At 35.2% G+C, this 21,368-nt stretch overlaps 1 protein-coding gene across 1 annotated transcript in view; it reads left to right on the top strand.

Moving 5' to 3' along the window:
• Positions 1-15,213, top strand: part of LOC136040652 (E3 UFM1-protein ligase 1-like) — a 68,853-nt gene extending 53,640 nt beyond the window's left edge. The window contains exons 11-14 of the mRNA XM_065724940.1: positions 97-394; positions 4,702-4,868; positions 9,357-9,568; positions 14,255-15,213. Of these exons, the coding sequence (XP_065581012.1) occupies positions 97-394; positions 4,702-4,868; positions 9,357-9,568; positions 14,255-14,379 (802 nt within the window). The 3' untranslated portion in view covers positions 14,380-15,213. The remainder of the gene's footprint in view (positions 1-96; positions 395-4,701; positions 4,869-9,356; positions 9,569-14,254) is intronic.
• Positions 15,214-21,368: the final 6,155 nt, after the last annotated feature.

The raw sequence follows: 21,368 nt of genomic DNA, 5'->3' as shown, positions 1-21,368 counted from the left end.
TTTACTTGGGGTGAGTATTTTTCAATTAAGTTATTGGCAGTGTAGTATGAAATGCCTCTTTAAAAATCTAGTTCAAAACCTTTTTTCTTTTTGTAGACCTTTGAATTTGATGTATGAAGAAGCTGCAAAAAAAGCTTATGAAGCTTTGGTATCTAAATCATCTGGAAATCGAAAGCTCATAACCACTGATCTGTCGGACAGAATTCAAAGAAAACTCGAGAATTTCAAGCTCTATGAAAAAGGATTAAATGCAGTACTTGATACCGACTTGAGGCTTCAGTTGGATAAGTTCCTTGTCAAGAGCTATGGTGTAGAACTATATAATAACCTAGTTCAATATTGCGCAATAGACAACATGATTGAAATTGATTTGAACAGGGACTTGACAACTGAGGTAAGTTGAGATACGAAGCGGTATGATTTTTTTTTTCAGAATGAAAGTAGGACTGAAATATAACTAAATCGATTGCTGTTAGTTTACTACTTATTCTCTTTTTCTGATCAAGTCTAGTATCAGCACTTGTGTATTAAAAAAAACTTCTATGTGTTTTCACAGGATAATCTACGATCACTTGCATCATTTCATTCTTCAGCTTTTGAATATACGTTTTTTTTTTCTTTTTTTTTTAAGATTATATTGATACAGTCTTGTAATGTTTTGTATTTATTATTTTTCAATTAATCCTTTCGATGATATTTGACCAAAGTTAAAACCTTAACCTTTTCACTATGGAAGTAAACCTAAGTGACATGGGTTAAATTATTTGTTTTATTTGATTTCGATGCATCGTTTTTAAAATTGTAATTTATAGCCAAACAATTTTTGTTTATATATTGGAGATTTGCCTCATATTGGGGTTTATCTTCTTTTGACTCGAGCTGTCTCTGATCCATGACCAGTACCCGAATTATATATAATTTTTGTTTGTCCCGTATAAGGTTGGTACCGTTTCATCTTTAGGCTAGTACAGAAAACATAAGAAACGAAAATCAAAAATTGAAACAGAAATGGGAACGGTAAAAAAAAAAAAAGAAACAAAAAAGAAGCAAAAGGACGTTTCTCTTACTTTGTTGTTCTTTCTATCATAAAACGGAAGCGAGCTATTTATATCTAAAAACAGCCGTTTTAACAAATATTTCCGGTCTTTTTCAGTTTCTTTAGGTTTGTGGGAGTAAACTGAGTATCTACTGATATGGATTAACAAAAAGAACCAAAAATACAAAAAGACCAAATGTAAAAAAAAGACAACATTAAAAAAAATTTGTCACTTAAAAACATCCGAAGTTCAAATGACTTTGATGTCATTCGTGACCATTACTTTTGCGTAAAGTACCAAGCAATGCTAATGAACTCTCACTGGGTACTGAGGTTTTAGGCACTGATCTCACATGCATCCATGTAATTTAACTCAACTTCGGATAACTTGAAAAGTAGTCACTCCGGAATTCAAGCGAATCAGAATTATTTCTCCTGATCTCCGCTGCTCGCTCAAGAAGACGGGAACTCAACTTTCATATGTCCTGATAATATTTGCTGCTGTTCAGGCAATGCTTAAATTGTTCGCATTTTGCATCAAAGAGTTCATTCATAGCCTATGTGTGCCGGGAAACTTATCAAATTCGATGTGTTATTAATCAGGAGTCCCTGGTGATCCATTTTGGATAAACCCAGCCTTGGTTGGAGCAACGTCGATAGTGTAAGATGAGCAGTTCAATTGGATTTGAACAAGTTCTTCTGTACTTCTCTGCTGGCAAATGAATTGCTGGTTAAGTGAAGAGATGGGTTTACCAGCTAACTTTCTGTCTGTATGGCTAATTTTTGCATAAATAGCAGGGTACAAATATCCAACTCTTGTGAAGAGTATCATATCAAAGTTAGGACTGGCCGAAAAATATCTTCTAAGCTAAACAGTTAATAGTTTAAGCTAAACAGCTAATAGTTTCTTCAGACCATTGATCGACTCAGCCATATTGCTAGTATTCGGAATCTGACAAAACAACTGTTATTCCTTGATCATCAGCACAGCTTTGCTTACCAAAAACATAATTATACCCTCTAGTTATCCCTGTTGCCTTTTTGAGCGAGCGAACACCTTCAATGAAAGCTTCCAAGGTTTACCACTCACTGCTGTGAAGTTCTAGTTCTTTGATGTAAGTGTCATCTTTTCGGGCACAACACGTTTCTATCATGATAAGACATGATATGACTTGGGATGAGCGGACTAAAATTGTATGTCTTGCAGATAACTCCGAAAAGATCGTGGGATTTGGAAGATACTTTCAGGAATCTAACCAGCATTCATACTTTTATCAGTGCTGCTTTAGTGCTCTTTTCCTCAGTGCTACTTTTTCCAGTGTCCATGCTTCACTAGACACGCCTCTTGGTCTCGCTTCTGAGCTCTCAGTATCGCTTGCAATTTGTGGACTTGCTTGCTGAGCTACTATCATCATCATCATTGCGGTCAGTATACCCAGTTTCTTCGGAGTGTTGTCCATTTACCAAAACTAACCAGAAGATGCAAATTCAATTAGACTGCTTCAGTTGCTTCAATGATAAGACAGTTTTAATGTTTGATTAATTTTCAAAGTGGCAAATCTTTTCTTCAGAACACACATAGACTGCACTATTCGCTAGATGGCAAGCATGACAAATCCAATAGGTCCCTAGATCGCGCTACGATGCTATTTGCAGTCATTACACAATATTTAAGAAACCTGGTTTTAAGAAAATCAGAATCGAAAAAAGTGGCGAGAAAAAAAAGGAACAGAAACAGAAACGACACTGAGAAAGCCCATCTATTTTCGGCTTTTCCTTATTTACCAACAAAAAAAAGATTAAATAAAATAAATTTAAAAAACTGAAAAAAATACAGAACTGAAAACGATAGGAAAAAGACAGAAACAGAAACATTGGCGACTTCTAATTCCGTAATTCTTGACTGATCTTGGCAATTTTATGATATGGAAACATAGATTTACTACCTGGTACCTAAATAGGTACCAGATAATATAGAAAATGCACCAAAATCCGTGATAAGGTAAACAACCATCTCATATGTAGCATGGATGGGGATAATTAATAGTGGTAAGACAGATGTAAACCTATATAACCAGTTGTGCCTGCTCCAAACGCCTTAGGATACCTTTGCATGTGGCACGGAAGAATAAGGAACTCGCAAAATAAGTTTTTTGTTAAGATAATACACTTGTATTTAGAATTTGAATCAAGTTTTGCGGCTTAAATTGTGTTTTGTTCATTTTTAATTCACAGTTCCAGAATTGCTAAATTTGAGGAAATAATCTATTATTATGTTGGATATTTCGTTTCTACAGTGGGAACTACAAACAGGGAACTACTATAGAAGTTTTTTACTTAAATAGCACTTTAACATTATGCAGACCATTCAGTTGTCATATTGGTTATCTCTGTAAAATAGTTAGTGGTGGAGAGTGGGAAAAGATTGGCATTGGTGATTCAATTTATGTTGTACCGAATAAGGAAATCATATCTTTTGCTTTCTTTCTTCTTCTCTGCTTGCCATGCATAAATGCTCATGTGTAGTGAGTCAACTAAAATTAGCTTCTAAAATTACTTTTAAAATTCAGTGGCCTTTTTTATTTGGGTGTAGTTGTTTCTTATCAATACCGAATTTCGCTTTGGAAAGTAGAAAGTTAAAAACCATTCGAATATTTGACTCTAAAACCAACAAAATATAACGTGAATTATAAATGATCTCTTGCATAAAAAATCCTATAAAAAATAATGGAACGAATAATAAAAAAGATTTTTCAATTATTCTCGGAAATTTGCGTTCTTTTCAAAGAGAAAGAAACATGAACATGTACACTTCTATTTTTTCGTAAAAATAAATAGTTGATTATTTTGTTTTAAAAAGACATTTTCATAATAGGCTATGTGTATTTTGATTTAATTTTTAAAATCTAGTTTATCAGCTCTTAAATGTATCCGGGATGGGTTGGTTCAGTTCCTTGTCCAAAATTAAATCAAAAAGGGAATTTTAATATAGGATGAATATTTTGCCGTGTTTCTCACGAAGAAGTCTAACATAGCATTCAATTAAACAAATTAAAGCGGGATTTAGACACTTCCTCGTCCACCTGTTTTCAGATATAGTGTTTGACGTTTTATTAGATTGTAAAACAAAACCTATAAGTTCTGGTATGCCAACTAGTAAAAAGCTTGTCATCACTGTTAAACCTTACTAACGGTTTTATAGTTAGATTGATAGTAATAAATATCAATGCCTCTGGGGTGTTAAAACCGGAGAATTATTAATTTTATTTTTGTGCAAGTCCAGACAAAAGCGTGTGTTTGATTTCCCATTCTAACGCTTGTGTAACAAGAGAATGGGGTAGTTTATAAGTATCTCCCCCCCCCTCCGACTGGCTCAAGAAAAAATATTAATCAATAGTGTACATTCCAGTTATTTTTAGAAGCAAACATTTTTTGTACCATCTCCGCTCCATCTCCCCTTTCCTTCATTTCTGAAATCAAATTTGCTATTAGTTTTAACCTTACCTTACAAAAGATATGTTCTAATATTGCTAAAAGAAAAAGAAAAAAAGCAACATCAAGCTGTCTGAAGTCAAGATACCGTTGAATATCCATTCGTCATCCCACCCTATCAAAAGCAACGTTAGTGTTGTGAATCTAAAGGAACGAATAATATTTGTTTTTAGCAAAGAGTGAAATTGATAAACGAACTACCTGCTGACGTCTCTTCTGTCTTACTCCCTTTTCATCAATCACTTGGGACTAAATCCAGTGCTGACTTTGAAAAAGACTTAGAACCTGTTTTGAGTGGCGTGGGGATAATGGTCAAGAAAGTTGATAAGAAGAAAGAAAAGTGAGTTATTTTTTCCTTGGAGCTTTCTGAGAAATACTACTTTTTGTATATTTTGCTTCCGCTTCCGTAATTTAACAAGGGGACGAAAATAAAGTTTTTATGTTTTATGTTTCAAGGATTTGAAAAGAAAAAAACTGTAAAACTGTGAAAAAAAACTGTATCTTGTTTATCAAGAAAATACGGATTCAATTGAATATATAATACACCAAACACGTCAATTTGTATTAAGTAGTATTTGCGCTAGAGGTAGTACGAACGTGCTTTGTCCCTTTAATACGCCTCTGCAAGTGTGACAGGACGTTACTCGTAAAATTCTTTCCTCGTGTTTGAAACAAAGCGTTACATGAGCCTCTCCGTTTTCGACAAGACGATTTGGGAGTTTATAATGTGTGAATACACTATTTCTTTTTAAATCTTCAGTCAAAATCTTTTCTGTAAGTTTTGAGAACCAATTTTTTTTTAAATAGCATATTCTAACGATTATCATTCTGTTCAAAATCTTGAGAAAGACAAAGAAAACGGCAATTTAATTAAATATAAATTGAAATATTTTATTGAAATAGAAAAAGTTGAGCAGATTGATCAATAATAGATGTCAAGATTGTCAAGATTTTGATGATCCTTCGTGTAATTTTGTTGTAGAGACTTAATTTTTTTTTTTTGGTTTTTCTTCTTTTTTCCCTCTTCTTTCCTTCTTTATTTTTGTTTTTTGGCTTTGCGGCTGATTTCAGTCTTTTGCAATAAATGGTAAGTGTCTAACCTCCGTGGTTAGCGTGTCTGTATCACAGAAGGCTAATTGAATTTTTTCTGCCAATGTTTATTCGCTTGGATCATGGGTTCAAACATGGATGGTGTTTCCGCTTTCGGGTGGGAATTTCTTTTCTACCCTGCAGTCAGGGAGAAACCAGTTTCAAACTGAGGTTAAGCTAAAATCTAAGAATGCCTAAAATGTCAACGTGTCTCTGGCCCCATCACCAAAATCCATTCCTTGGATAAAAACACAAGAATTTATATATCTGACTGTGTAGTATTTTATCACAGTTTCAAAAGTGTTATCAACTACTGTTACTAACCGTTCCTGTTTGTTTTCAGATGAGTTCCTTATTTCATTTCCTGTGTTAGGTACTGAGGTAGGGCAACGGTCTGCCTCGTAAATGTAAGGATTTTCTCATTGCAAAAAAAAGGAACTTATCCTTTGCTCCTCTCCAAATAGCAATTTTAGGAACTTGGCACGCTGCAAGAGAAAACAAAAGCTTTTGGACCAACACATAGCGATATTTTTTTTCTTTGTAGTTTATCAGAGTGCCTGGCATTGATGTTTTCTTTAAAGCATTTGTTAGTAAAGATGCACCAGTTTGAAATGTTGAGAGTTTGACAACTCCCTTTTGGTGGTACATGTTGATTCTTTTTTTAGGACGATGACTGCAAAAACGAGCCTCGTCAAAACAGCAAACAATCTTTCCTTACTACCATTTTTTTTGTAGAATGGTAGAAACGTTGAACCTTGTTTGAATCCAAATATTGATACGGTTTTCAGTTGGTGTGATCAGGGGTATAAAGTAGACCTGGTACTCTCCTTTCCCTTCTATGTCTCCTTTTGTTACAGAAAGGTAGGCATGTTGCACCTTGTTTGAAGTTCTATTGCGGAAGGATTTTAGATCTGCATTGTTGGATGAAGAACGTGGACTCGTGACATTCTAACGCCACGCTACTTCTACTGCCAATTTTGTAACTGAAAGTTGGGCATGTGGCACCTTGCTTGAAAGTAAACCATGTGAAGGTTTTCCTGTTTATTTGGAACCAAAGTGAGCCAGCACCTGCAGTCAAGGAGACTTTCCCCAAGAAACTAGAGGATCTATCTAGAAGATTTATTGTAAAATTTATAAGCTACCTTGGAAGGGAGAATTACGATGTATGATCAATCCCAGGGTAGCCTACAAAAATTTTTCAAGTACCAGCTGTTAACTATCAACCTGCAGTCTTACACATGTTTGCTTGGAAGCTGTGCAGCCTTGCACCCTGTCCAAACCAGCCTCTTTGTTACCATGCGTTTATTCTTATTATGGCATCTTCTTGTGACTGTACTGACTGATTAGGGGTAAAAAGTTGAGCAATAACCCCTAAAATCTCCCCCCCCCCCTGTCTTAGCATCAAATTTTAGCATAAAGGCTAGCACGTTAAATCTCGTTTAAAGTGGAATCATTTTAGAATTTTCAAGGTGTATGATTAAACGACCAAAGTGGACCCTGGGCTACTCAAAACGCTGTTAAAAACCATGTTTATCTTTGGTGATAATGGAATTGTAACTTTGTTTGCGAGTGTACCTTTTATTCTTTTTCTAATATGCAATTGCTGCTAATAAATATTTGTTTTCATTTTTATCCCCGACAGTGACTTTTAAGCAAAAATTATGCTGCATATGTTAAAAAAAGGAGGTAGGGGCTAGATACTGGTGCTAAATGCATGCTGTTGATTTCTGATCTATATTCGAGACTATAGAAAATTGTTTTCTGGAAGTAAATTATTCTTATTTGCCAATGGGGGGGGGGGGTAAAGTAGCAGCACTAGCTTGTATACATGGTGTATATTAAAAGTATTAACCTTGATTAGGTGTCGGGAAATGGCGAATAAGGTTCTTTAAAAAAAAAAAAAAAAAAAAAAAAAAAAAAACATTGAAACACCGTATTTTGAGATCTTTGTCAAGTAACATGTCAACATTTCCTTGAAGAAAAATCTTGGGACATACCATTTTAAAAGTCTCCCTTTCGATGAAGTCAATTAAAGGGTGTTGTAACACTTCACTTTGCCTTGGCAACGTAAATCTAGTTTCTTTTGTCTTTAGGTTTATCTATTGTAAAAACCTTTACCGCAACCTTTTTTTTATTTCTTTTCTTTTAGTTACTCAGTTTTTCCAGTATATGCTTTCCTTTTTTCCGTTTTTGTTTCTCATGTGTAGTTGTACTCAGTCAGTTTCGGGAATAAAGGCTCTATTTCATTGACCAAGGTTAGGATAGAAGCTTTTACCGGTCGATTTTTACGTCTTTATGAATTACATTCTCACATTGCAGTGAAAACACAAAGGTAAAAATTTACAATTTACTCTTAAAGTGGACCAAGTCCATCACAAGTAAAATTCAAGACATAGACAATAGAAGTGGGACAATTTTACAGTAAAACCTGGGGACCTTAAAACAGCCAAGTGAATTATTACCATGCTGTTATTAAGGGAAGAACGTTCACTTTTTCATTTTGATACTTTTTTGGTACAAAATTGTAATTTATATTTTAGGAAATATCTAATTGTTTATGTTTTCGATCTCTTTTTTTTTCTCAGAACGTAGGATATCCAAAAACAATGACATTTGCTCAAGATCCTAGAAAAAAATTTAATTCTGTCGAAACTAATTGGATGAGAAATTTCTAAATTATTTCTGCAATAGTGGTATTATTCATATTAAAAGGCCCGTATCAAAATAGTATTTTATGCGTTTTTAAGCATATTATAAAATATGCGCGTGCCATTGTATTGTAGCTTGTACAGAACCATTTCACACAGGGCTTAGCTACTATCTGTTGCAGTTACACACAGATTTAAAATCAATAAAGACAAAATAGCTTCTTTCTCGATGTTTCGTTGATTTTTGTTTTCGATGCGGAAATGTAATTGTTTAAACTATTTTTACGAAAAAGGTCCTTTTGAAAAAATGTTTTATTTTTGTTGTTGCAGAAAAAAGGGCTGTTTTCACATCTAATTGGAATAATGCAAAGCTTACTTCGTTCTAGCAACATTATTATCACTAACTGTTTCACAGTGATATTGTTCGTAATATGCCTGTAAGTCGTTCATACAGGCTCTACATATTATTGTTTATGTTCATGCGCATTTAGTCCTCTTGTTGCTCAGTGCTGCAACTCATTATGGTTTAGTCAAAACTTTACCTAAGGAGAATTTAAACAAAAAAGAATATGACCTTAAAATCTTCGAATTTTGTGGCTGCTATGATTAAAAAGGCTGCCTTTTCATTTAATCTGCAGGAGCCTTCACTCCATTTTTTTTGGATAACTGTTTTATCTATAAAGAAAATCAAAAAGTTTTCTCTATTTTTACTTTTGTTTTTGTTGGAAGCTTAGGTCCTTATTTCGTAGTCTCTCTTTGTCTTTTTCTTTCTTTTATTCTCCTATACTCCACAGCGTGTTGTGTTTTTGTTCTTAAGGTGGGTGATAGATGAATAAATACAATAAGCAGTTTTAAGGTTAATAGATGTTAATTGAACCGATGCTGATGTGTTCCAAAAATGACAGTCGAAAATCGGTGGTTAGTGTTCCATTAAAAAGACGTCGTGCTACTATTAAACGTACTGTAATAATGAAGGATTATTTTAACGGTCTTGACTATTCATTGGCTCGTATGCAACCAATAATTATGCCTGCCTTATGTATTTCAAAAGACAGCTTAAATATCCTTATTAATATAATTGATTTGATCAGGAATGCACTTCAAGTCTTCCGAGCCGAGCTAATCCAGCAGTTGGAGGCTACTGAAGATCCTGCTCTTGCACTTCATCTTGCTGTTGACCTTGTATTCCTCTCGCTGCATCAGGTGCCTATTCACATTTCTGGGAGATTCATTCCACAGGTGCTGTCGCTGGTTAGTGAAGGATTGGATGAAGCAGTCAGAAAGGTTTTGCTTGATTGCCAAAGTTAGTCTCTTTTATTTATCATTTAAATGCTCAGTTTATTTATCTTTCAATTATATTTCTGTGTTCTATTGACCTAACGAGATAGAAAATGCCGGTATTCAGCAATTACGATATACCCTTTTTTATTTTGGAAAAATTGATTTGCGAAAATTGTAGTCTGTAATTGAAGTGAATATGTTTTCTCTGCCCGAAAATTCCTAGCTCATTACATCATCACTATTTCAACCATCAGCTCTTGGCAGCTTAAGGCGAATCTCCACAGCTTTAACACAGTTTTATTCGCCTACCTTTAAAAAGGCCGTATAATACTCAGGAGATGGCCATTTCTTTAGTGATAAATTCATTGTTTCTGCTTCAAAACATAAACGAAAAATGTATCACAGTTTTTTCCCAATAATCCATAGGTAATTAAATATGCAGTAAACTGTCTCACCAATTCTAACTTTGGAAGTTCACAAGTTTAATATAAAAAAGTAAATGACGAATCTAATAGCTCAGTAATCTAAATCAATCCATCACGCCAGATTTATTTTAGTTTTTCAGTTTCTTAAAAAAAATTAAGTTTCTGGTTTTTCAAATATTCTTCTTCGGGTCTGTGTTTAGCCTAAAAGGTTTATATTGAGACAGTTGACTAATTATTCAATGTGTAATTCTTGGGGAAAATTTAATACATTGGGCATGAATTTGTTAAAAATATTCAATAAAATAGTTAATTTTTTTTATTACATAAGAAATCTCAATTTCTTCGTCGATTCTTCTTGGCTTCGCCGAAACGTGTTAAGCGTCATTCCGAATAAATGTCAATTGGGAAATTTTTCAGGAAGAAATGCTATTGAAAACTCGACTTGCATATATTAATTTGAAAAAAAGAACTTTTCCCAAAAAAAGTGTTGTGGGGAAAAATAAAGAACGGTATTAAAATTTAGATGACCAGGAATGGTCATTTAAAAATAAACCTAAAACGAACAGATACTGCTATGAATGAATAAATGAACCTGTAAGGAAACAAAAGGAGACAGTACTCTCAAACTTGCTTAATAACAGTTATAGCAGATGCTACTATGGACGAGTAAATGAAGCCTAAAATAAACAGAAAACAAACTGAATAATGAAATTGAACTTGGAACCAATAGAATTACTACAAATAAGAGAGGAACTAGCCTTTATTAGGTAAAATTTGAATGTTCAGTCAAAATGTTTTATAACTCAGGGTTCAGTGGAATAATTTTTCAATAATGTTTTTACTATATGGTTCGGAGTGCTCCATAATTTTGCTGTTAAACATGATTATAACGATAACGTATAACCATAACGTATGTTATGGTTCAAATCAAAATGGTCGAAAACCAATAACTAGAGGTTTATGATCCCTCCTTTTTAGTGCTACCCCTTTCAGCGCTTTTAGCAACTTAGTGAAGAGTAAACCGCAGCCCATAGTAAGTGGGATTTTGAAAACTGGGTTTGAAAACATAAAATACAATTATTAGTGAGAAAAATTGTCATTTAAAGCTAGTTCAGAAATGGTAAATATGATTGCGACATATGACTGAAATATGAGCTACTGCTACAAAAGTGCAAAAGAGTAACATTAAAACTTAGTAATTGTCTAAAATGTACTTCATTAATCTCTATTGATAAAAAAAAAGTTAAAATGAGAAAGTGAATTTTCACAAAAGCTGACACATGGAGCTCCTTAAAATAAATAGTTTCTGCCATGCATAAGGTAAACATATTCAGCACAAGAATTTCAGTTTCCTTCTGAATTAATCTGAATTCCATTCAGTTGTGTGAATCGGATGGTTATAGGCTATAGAGGAGAGTCTTAGATAGAATAGGATCCTTAATTTCATAAAGATTCTATTCAACCAAAAAATTACGTAAATATTATTTTCAACCAACTTTTAATTCAATGTGCAACTTTATGGCTGGTTTTAAGAATGGAATTGCGAAAAAAGAACCATGACCTAAATATGGGCCTGCGCCTCTTCTAGCCTCAACTTGCCCCTCACTGTTAACTTCTGAGTGGAAAATTAAACATACGGCACCTAGTTAAAACCAGATTCACATAGAGATTTTTAATTAGAATGATTTTGTCGAGTAAAAATACGGTTCTAACCCGGCATTTGAGCAACAGAAATGTTTTTGATACCAAAACAGTCAGAAAATTTTCTCAGTGACATACCCAATATTGACCGTGGAGAAATACCCCTTTTTTCAGGGAAAAGAAGGGAGAAATCTCGAATTTAAATTTTTGGAATATTTTCTGATTGAAAGGTCGTGTCCTATTAATCCGAGTCCGGAGAGACCAAAAATGACACCAGAATTGAAAAATCCCATCACTTAGTATCCCATTTACACCCAAGGTGAGGTCAGAAGGGGTAAAAATACCATTTATGGTATTATAATAACATAATACATTTAAAAAGTGGGGCCTAGACCTAGCCTAGGGTGGAAATGGGCACTAAGTGATGGAATTTTACAATTCTGATGTCGTTTCTGGTCTCTTTTGACTTGAATGAACAGGAAAGGACCTCCAATTCACCAAATATTGTGCAAATTCAGATTCTGATTTTTCATCCCTCTTTCACCTTGCTTGGGTGAAAATGGGATACTACTACTACTACTACTAATAACTCACTGCAGCACCAAGCCGCCTGAGGCCAACACAGCCACGCACGCTCCTCCTCCAACCTAATCTATTTAAAGCCTCCCTCTTTACACCCTCCCAGGAAGTTCCCATTTCCTTTAAATCTTTAGGTTTCCAATTTTTCCAATTTTCCAATTCTGATGTGATTTTCGGTCTCCATGGACCTATTTAATAGGAAATGACCTTTCAATCCAGAAAATATTGCAGAAATTGAAGTTCGAGATAAACCCCCTTCCCTCTCTGTTTTCTCCTCTTTTCCCTGGAAAAAGGGGTATTTCTGCACGGCCGATTTGGAATACGATATTAAGCAAGTTTTTCCGAATTTTTGGTATAAATATATTTCTTGCTTAAATACCGAGGTTTGGCCTTTTATTTCTTTTACTGGACTAATTGGAGAGCCATAACGAATGAGGCCCACAAATACCTTATCACTTCTCCTACCGCCAACCTTTAGTAGAAAGGCGGACATAATGAACTCTATATGAAACATAGTTGCACAAAGAGTTTCGGTTTACATTGTTATATGCATAAAATGGATCGATGGTCCTTCCAGCATCCCCTCGCCCCTTCCCCAACGAATTTTCGAACTGAAAGATAAGTGTATTACATCTTGCTCAAACCGGAATCATCCAAGTATTTTCAGTTTGCATGACTCGAGAAACAAAGTGGTTCTGAAGCCCCTCCAGTTTTTGTACAAGTGTAGGCATGTCGTACATGTTATGAACCGCACTATTGCAAGGATTTGTAATTTCTGATTGGATGACCAAAGTGGGTTTGAGACCCCTCTAATGTCCTACGCCTCCCACTTCCAGTGTTCTAAAAGGAAGATGGTCGTTTTCGATCTTATCTAAATCGAAAACTCGCCATGAAAACATGCTATATGATTTAACAAGTAAAAAGAGTCTTATTCCTCCACCATGCCCCGCCCATTTCTTCGCCAACTTTTCAGCAAAAATGTAGCCACGTTGTACTTTGTTTGAAGTGACATCATACAATGACTTTCTATGTTTGTGATCGTAAGTGCAGAAAGGGCCCCTTTCCGTCAGTAGGTTTTCAATACAAAGCTTGCTTTGCCTTTTTTCCTCCAGTTGCCTTGAAATCTATATGCTATTATAATGAAAGACTCTTAAACTGATTTTTCCTAAAGTACGGCTTAACTAGATAGCTCAGACTGTAACAAGCTGTGAAAGATTAACTTAAGGAGTAACAATTTTTCTCTACAGCCATGTAGGGGAAAATGTGATTGCATTGTAGTAACTCTTGGTAGATGGCGAAGTCTCCTGAATGCTTTTTCAGATGGTGCGCCAAGGGACATTGTGATACCGAGGCCATTTCTATCTCCAACTGAAGGTCAGTCTTCCCTCGTGATTTTATCTTACCATTTAGTCGTGGGAGGAATAACATCATGATTGGGAATAGTTTTGGTGGAAGTAGTCATGATAGGAGTAGTTGAAGATTCGCGTCATAAGCTTAGCACCTGTTCTACCTGTAGTAGTACTAACTGGTCAGGATTGAAGCGATCATGGTAGGAGTAGCAGTACTAGTCATGAGTAGGTGTGTCAACTATAGTTCTGGCAGGTAGTCATGATAATGGGTGAAGTAGCGATAGTAGTATTAGCTATCGCGATAGGAGTGTTTATGTTAACAATATTTAGGGTGTATGTGCTAGCAATGGTGGTGGTAGTGTTGCAGTTGCGATAACTGTGATACTATTAGTGGCATTGTCTGGAGGCTTTCTGTTAAATCCACTTTTATTTTTGTGGATTGGATTCTTTGCACAAAACCCCAAATATCATAGATTAACTATGTTTGTCATTGGCTATTCTCTACAGGATCATGAGTCAAAAGAGGCCCTATATGTTTATATGTATTTTGGTTTGAAGTTTTCTTAGGATGGGGGATAGAGGGACTAAGCTTCATAAATCTTGGAATTCTTCTTTACTACTTCCTTGATATTCTGTAGGCTATGGCAAAAAGATATTAGAATTCATTAATAGTATTTCAAGGAATTTGGTTTTAACTATTTTTTCCTTTTACAGGTCTCGTTATGAAAAAGCTAACTCTTGAACGTGAAGACCCTAAATTAGAAGAAGTGAACAGTGCGCTAACTGAAATTCTGCCGAAGGTTAAAGAAAGTGCAATCAATGCTAAAAGAGCCCATTGAGTTTTCTTGTTCTTCCACTTTAGTTTAATTTCTTTTTCTTTTCATTTGTTGAATATTTATGTTTGTAAGTGGCCGCCCGTCCTGGAAGACCATATGACTAAACCACTCTGACCCCCTCCCTCCCCAAGAATGGAAAATTTTAAGCTAAGAGCAGCATCTGTTTCAGAATTGTCCAAAAATCACTATGAGTGGTGAAACTGATTCTAAAGTGGTGTTAAAGTTGACAAGCGGTCCTCTATTCTTAGCATGACAAAGACTCCGGTTCAAGACTAATATAAGGTTTTCAAAAAGAATATACTTAACAGGGACGTTGATGCATCACTGCGTCGAAACGATGTAGAGCGATGTTCGGTCTGATTCTGGTGAGGCCAACTCGGGCTGATAAAATGTCACTTCCGAGGATTACTATTTTATTTTTTGTTTTGTCCATTGATGGTGGAGTAGATAATCAAGATAATTTTGCATTTGATAAATATCAACCGTGCCGCACTGGGATTGAACTAAAACTAAAATGGGACGAGCTGTCGCTGACCCATGCATATTTATTTACCCGGTTGTCGAAACGGTATACCACCGTCGAGGCAGTTTTTGATGGTAAAAATTAAGTCATTTTTAAAGCAATTCGACAAGATTGTGTCGAAAATATGTCAAGCACAAGAGATATGTGTATATGGTTCAGCACACTGCTAATATGATTTTTCGATAATTAGTCTGTGCTGCTGGAGTTTTTTTTATGTTTTTGTGGTGGAAAAAGTATATAAATTACATTATACTGGTGGCTTATATTGAAGTTATGAATCGCTTACACGTCAATAAAATTATTTTACTATACAAGATTTATGTTATTTTTCACAAGACATGGTTTTGTCAGAGTTCAAGCTTTAGCTGTTTAATATTACTTCAAGCCTAAATGATTCTTAAATTGAGTTCTTAAATTCTAAAATTCATCTTAAGTTATGTGAGGCCTAAGGTCAGCTAAAATGTGAAACATGCTTCTGAGATGTATCTCTCTTAGCAGGGTAAGTGAATTAAGAGATTTTTGTGCCAATCTTTACTTCTTCAATCTTAAAGAGGTGAAATTTATACTGAAATCCTTACGATACTGTTACCTGGTTTCTTGTGATACTGCCTATTATTGTCGTTGTTTAAAATACTTTCGGTCTCTACACAAGATTTAGCAGAAGATCGCACATATATGAGGGATTGATTCGCTCGAACGTCAACTAAACAACACATGTAACCTATTGCCTCTTACAAAATGATGCCAGTCGTCAAGTTACAGTTTTCCGGATGCACCGGCCGGATAAATTCTAACTAGATGTGTGAAAGTTCATCTTTCTCTGGTGGCAATTCGGATCTGGATTCAGACCAAATATGGAGATTGCCAGTTCATAAAGGGAAAAAAACATTCTTCATGGATTAAAAAAAAGAAGTTTATTACCAGTAAATCTTACCTTGGTAGGTAGGTTCCATACCGTTTTCCCCCTCGTGCCCACTGTACGATCAACTCCCGGAAGCTAACCCTCTCACCGACAGCCTATGACGAATCAATTTTCTATTATAAGAAATGTTGAAAAAAAGAAAGAAGCAAAATGATATGAATAGGAATGTGACATCAAAATGGAAGCATTGCAATATGAAAAGAAACAGAATTTATGGTGGAAAATCATTATTAAATCAATCAGATTCACTGCTATGATTTTCAAAGCATTGCTCTAGTTATGTGGCTCTGGTTATTTGTTGTGGAGAAGCACCCCTGTTTTTTTTTAAAGATCAGTACCCTGTCAATAGCTCGTAAATGGGAGGAGGAAAATTTAGAAAATTTCCGGCTTGGGCATCGTGGAACGGAGATTGAAAGTTGCTCTGGAGTTTGCAAAATGTTCAGTAATTTCCATGAAATGAAATGTACATTGCTTTTCTAGACTACTAGACGGTGTAAGACAAAAAAGAAACTGTCTTAAATCGAAAACCTTAACCTTGCGTAGACTATAAAAATATCCACCGAACATTGAGATTTAAAAATTCTGTATAGATTTCTAGGGATTACTCAATTTGGAAAAACAATATTCCGATTTTTCGTGATGTTTTTTTTTATCGAAGATGATATTTCTTATGTATGTACGTTCTTCTTCTTAGGCCAAGACGACTCAAATTTTTCTAGCTGTGATCCGACCTATAGGGGAGTGAAATAGATGGGGGTTTCCAAAAGCTTGTCATTTGCACTTCTATCAGAAGGGGTTGCCACATATCAACCAAATTTTATAAGAAGTTAAGTCTAGTGTCCTAGTGATGCCTTTGGAGCAGAATCTGACTTCTATAGGTGGTATGGAAAGGGGTCTCTAAATTCTTGTTCATCAGGACATGCAATAGGACAGATTTTCTTATTTCAACTGAACTTGATAGAAAGTAAGTAAATCCAAAAGTGAAAATCCAAAAGGTGGTATGGAAAAGGGTCTCTAAATTCTTGTCATCAGGACACGCAATAGAAGAGATTTTCTCATTTTAACTGAACTTGATAGAAGGTAAGTAAATCTAAGTGAACCTCTTAAGGATTGTTTTACATTGAACTCGTACAAACCATAAAATTTTGTATAGATTTCTATAAATTATTCAATTTGGAAATCCAGTTTATATTACCCTGTGTCTTCTGGCTGAGGTGGGGGGTCTGGTCCCTAAATCTTTGAAACGATAACATCGAAATGTGGATCTATCAGATGCATATCAAACTTTGCATATATTAAAGGTAGAGTTCCAGTTGGGTCTTTAGGGTTTTCGGACGCAGTCCATTCTCTGTGGGGGAATGTTCTCTTAAGAGCATCTGTCAGAAATAAATGGTCCCTCAATCAAACTTTGCGGGAAGAAGATCTAGCCTCCTAGTTGTGTATCGTTTGGATCGGTACCTTTTTTTTTTTATAAAGTTTCACTTTTATAGCACATAAATGTACAAAAAATAAAAATTGAGTAACCTAGTTGTTCGTTTGGACAACTTCAATATTCAACACGTATTTCTGTAAGTAATAAAAAAAAATCTCCCGGTGAAGGACTAACAACATTATTTTTGTTACGAGATCTGTCAGAACGTTTGTCAGATTTCAAACAAACTTTTTGGGAAGAACAATAAATTTCCTAAGTACGTGTTGGGGGAGTTTGTACCCAATCCAACCTACAAGAGGGTCAAAATTCTTGTCGTCGGAGCAACTACCAGAAGGGATTGTCGGATCTTCACGAAACTTGAATGGTAGACAGTAAGGGCCAAAGTTAGATTTGGGGCCCTTCAGGGATCAGGATTCAACTCGACCTTTCTAGAGGAGGTCGGAGATTTTATGTTGGAAGTGTCTTTGTCATCAGTATAATAAGCTGAAGTTGGTTATCAGATCACAACCAAACTTGAACAGAATTAGGAGTAAGTGTCGTAGCTGTGTATTCTGGAGGGTCTTTAAGCATTCTGATCTCTGTGGGAGAGATGGTACGTAATCTCTTAGCATGCCGATATCTACTAGAACGAGCCATTGGATCTTAGCTGATCTTGGTAGGAAGTAAGAGAAAAGGAAAAACAAAAATTGCAAAAATGCGGGTTTAAGGTCAGTTGACAAGACAAGTAAAGAGAGAAGAGAAACAAGATAAGCTAGTAGACAATGACGAAAGATACTAGATTAACGCGAGTTGTATCTTTCTTACAATTAAAGAAATTTGACAAGGTCTAACACATTCGAAATAGGTTCCAATTATATGTTTTGACAACGTTATTTCGCTGAGAGCAGATTCATAACGTAAAGCAATACAGCCTGCGTTAACTTTGGTTTCTTGACCATGATGGTCTGCTTTATGCATGAGTTTACTTTGTCTTTTTTTATTATATCATTTACTAACTTGAATGAGTAGCCATTGGGAGACAAAATGCCCTTTTGATAAAGCAGATCGGAATCAATATATTCCAAAGAACAAATCCTAAGAATTCCACGTACTCAAGATATTACAACTCTTTGTTCTACTAGAATTGAATGGCAAGAGGGAAAATTCAAACATTTGTCATTACGTGTTGATTTTCTCTCGATCGAGAAAAGCAAACGATTTTCCCTATCATTATTACAATATCCGGAAAATATAAATTATTACCCTCTTCGCACTTTAACGCATATCTACATTTTGTATCAAAAGTATCCAAACGTTAGAGATTGTAGTTTATACTTCTAAATGCACAAAGTATCATCCATAAACCCATCCTCAACCAAAGAATAAAACGGATCGCGGACGATCCAGCACATTCCAAAAACAAGTTTGTCCAAAGACACAGTGGAATGTCCACTGGTTGCCTGAAAATCTGTTCGTGATATTCCTCTTTAAAGCGAAATAAAAGGAACATCTATTTATAAATTTCAATATTCTAAATCCGTTGGAATTTCAACTTACAATTAATAAAAATGCGTTTGTAATTTCTTCGGTGGAAATTCACGTTTTGTTCCCTTTTTTACGCTGCATTGTGCAAAGGCTACAATGGCACACCTTCAGAACAGCAAAATATCTGTTTTTATAGGAGTTATGATATCTTGGATTTTTTTTTTTTTACTAAATCTGTCCTATTTTTTGCTCAAGGTCCCTCAGTTTCTCAAATGGGGTCGAAACATAGCTGCTAATCATTTATTCATTTTCAAAACTGGTCAACAGAATATGGCAAGAGGGATATTACTTTTATGAATTTTTGGGTAACCGTATATTTTGGGTACCGAAAATCCTATTGATTTCGTAACCAAGACATTAAACCTTGGTTACGTTTTGTTGTAACCACGGCTTAATGCATAAATCTTCTTTTAGAATATTCAATTCCTCTCTTGTTTCTTCGACGTACTTTCGATTATTTCATAACTGAACGTTTGTAAATGCTTTTATCCAAAATAATATTTTCATTTTTTTGCTCGTAATCAAAATCTTCTTTAGTTACTAGTTTGTTCCCTTGTCTGCTTTCGCGCAATGTCTTCTCCATCCTGTTTAAAGTGTGTCGACGTTTGTTTGTCCTGCCTAGCGTTCTTTTTCTGTGGTTTGCAATGATCAAGATTATTCAAATGTCTCAAAATCTTAGCTCTTGTATAACCTCAACCGGAATAATAAATGCGTAATACCATTTTATACCTTAGATATCATTCAAGAATATGATTCAAACTAAGGAAAGCATAAATTTAATTCTTTCGGTAAAACAGCCTCTTCTCGTCTAGTTAAAAGACTTTGACACACTATTTTTGGCAGTAGACCCTTGACAAAATCAAGGACAGAAGAGTTGTTGTATCTTGGAAACTGACATATAACACCTTATTGAATTTCTCAGTCAGAAAATCCTGATTAAAAAACTCAATAACAAAATTCTTAATTTTGTAGAATACACTTGAGAAAAATTTATTTCCCAACATAATTTTATAGTGTTTTTGTCGTTTGTTGGTCTAAATCGCCAGCGTTTTTCGTCTGCAATAAGCCACGAGGGTCAGTTTTTTCTTTAAAAATGTGCATCACAAATACAAAAATGAGTGTTCATCCTGAGATATTGAGTTTCTATGGTCTTAAAGAGATAATTTACAATACCCTAGTCTTCCGGATCATACCTTTTTCGCAATTGTTTGGAGCAGTTTGCTGGTTTATCAAGTTTGCATGCATTTTTTTGAAGAAAGGCAAAAAAAAGTTAAATAAGCCACTATGCGTTGCTCTTATACTTGACAAAAGGAAAATCAAAAAGACAAACTGACCAAGCATGACAGAGAAAAAACTGGGTCTAGGGCGACAGACGGCAAGATGTTCATAATTTTTTTGTCTCCAGGATATTTAGGCAAAAGAATATTAGACCTCAGTCCGACTTGGTCGGAAATAACATCAAGTGTCTTGTTCACATTTTTTGGTTGCCCCTTCCCTATTGACCTCTGTAGGAGGGGAAAATAAATTATTATCTCCAAAACATCTACACGAAGAGGTTGTTCAATGTGTAATAACTAATGCTCTCATTCACATTTTAGGGCCCAGGACCAATCTGATGCAACAAGCTTGTTGGGAACTAAAAGCTAGGCTCATAGTTGTGACCGATTATGGTCTGCAACAAGTAGTAACATAGAAAGAGAGGGATGTTCAGAATCTACTTATCTACCTCATTACTAGACTGACCTGTAAAATCCATTCAGAATAACCTGACAACAGGTGCAGTTATGGTAATTAGCGGGCGTCTCTGAGGGGGAAGGGCTACAGTTTTATCATTCACATCCATATGAATCACTTCCGCAGTTTCAGTTACACTTGGCAGGAATCCGTAGCTAGGAGTTTTGTTGTGCCTTTAGAGAGCTCAAAACCAGTCCATAGACATTGTTGCATGTGTTGCTCCCTAACTGTGATCCAGGTATCATAGTTGCTGCACCGCTAAGTGAAGCCTTGCGCCCAGAGATCCAGTAATTTGTTGAGTTGTAACTTTGGCAGACGTCCGAGTAGGTAAAAACTACTTTTTATTTCTGCAAGTGGCACAAACTTATGAAACTTATAAATCCGCTGATAAAACCTGAAAGCGTCACTTATTTACTCTTTTGTTAACTTCATAACTAAGCACATAGCTCATGTGTTAACTCCAATAAACAGTGTTTAATTGACCAGGCAACTACACATTTGCTATACTTTCTTTAAAAAACAAAGAGAAAACTAAATTCTCTACAGTATTCTTTAGTTCTTTGACTCTGATATTTCCCTCAAAGAACAGTTACTTTTGTTCAGTTAAAGGCGTAAGATGACAACCAAAACTGCACATCTAGTTACCGTGCAGGGAGTCAAAGACTGTCCATTTTCCTGTATGACCTGCCGATTTCTGTTGAACCTATAGGGATTTAATCTTTTAAAAGATTCTGTCTAAGAATTAAAATATCGTTTTTTATGCGTTTCTTTCGACAGAAAGAATAAGATTTACGTTTCGAGGGTGGGGGGTACAAAGCAGACAAAAAACTAATACTCTCGTAAAAACTAGATAAGAG

This window comes from Artemia franciscana, chromosome 2 (assembly GCF_032884065.1).
Source record: "Artemia franciscana chromosome 2, ASM3288406v1, whole genome shotgun sequence".
Classification (NCBI taxonomy): domain Eukaryota; kingdom Metazoa; phylum Arthropoda; class Branchiopoda; order Anostraca; family Artemiidae; genus Artemia; species Artemia franciscana.
This window is presented reverse-complemented; position numbering and strand designations above follow the sequence as displayed.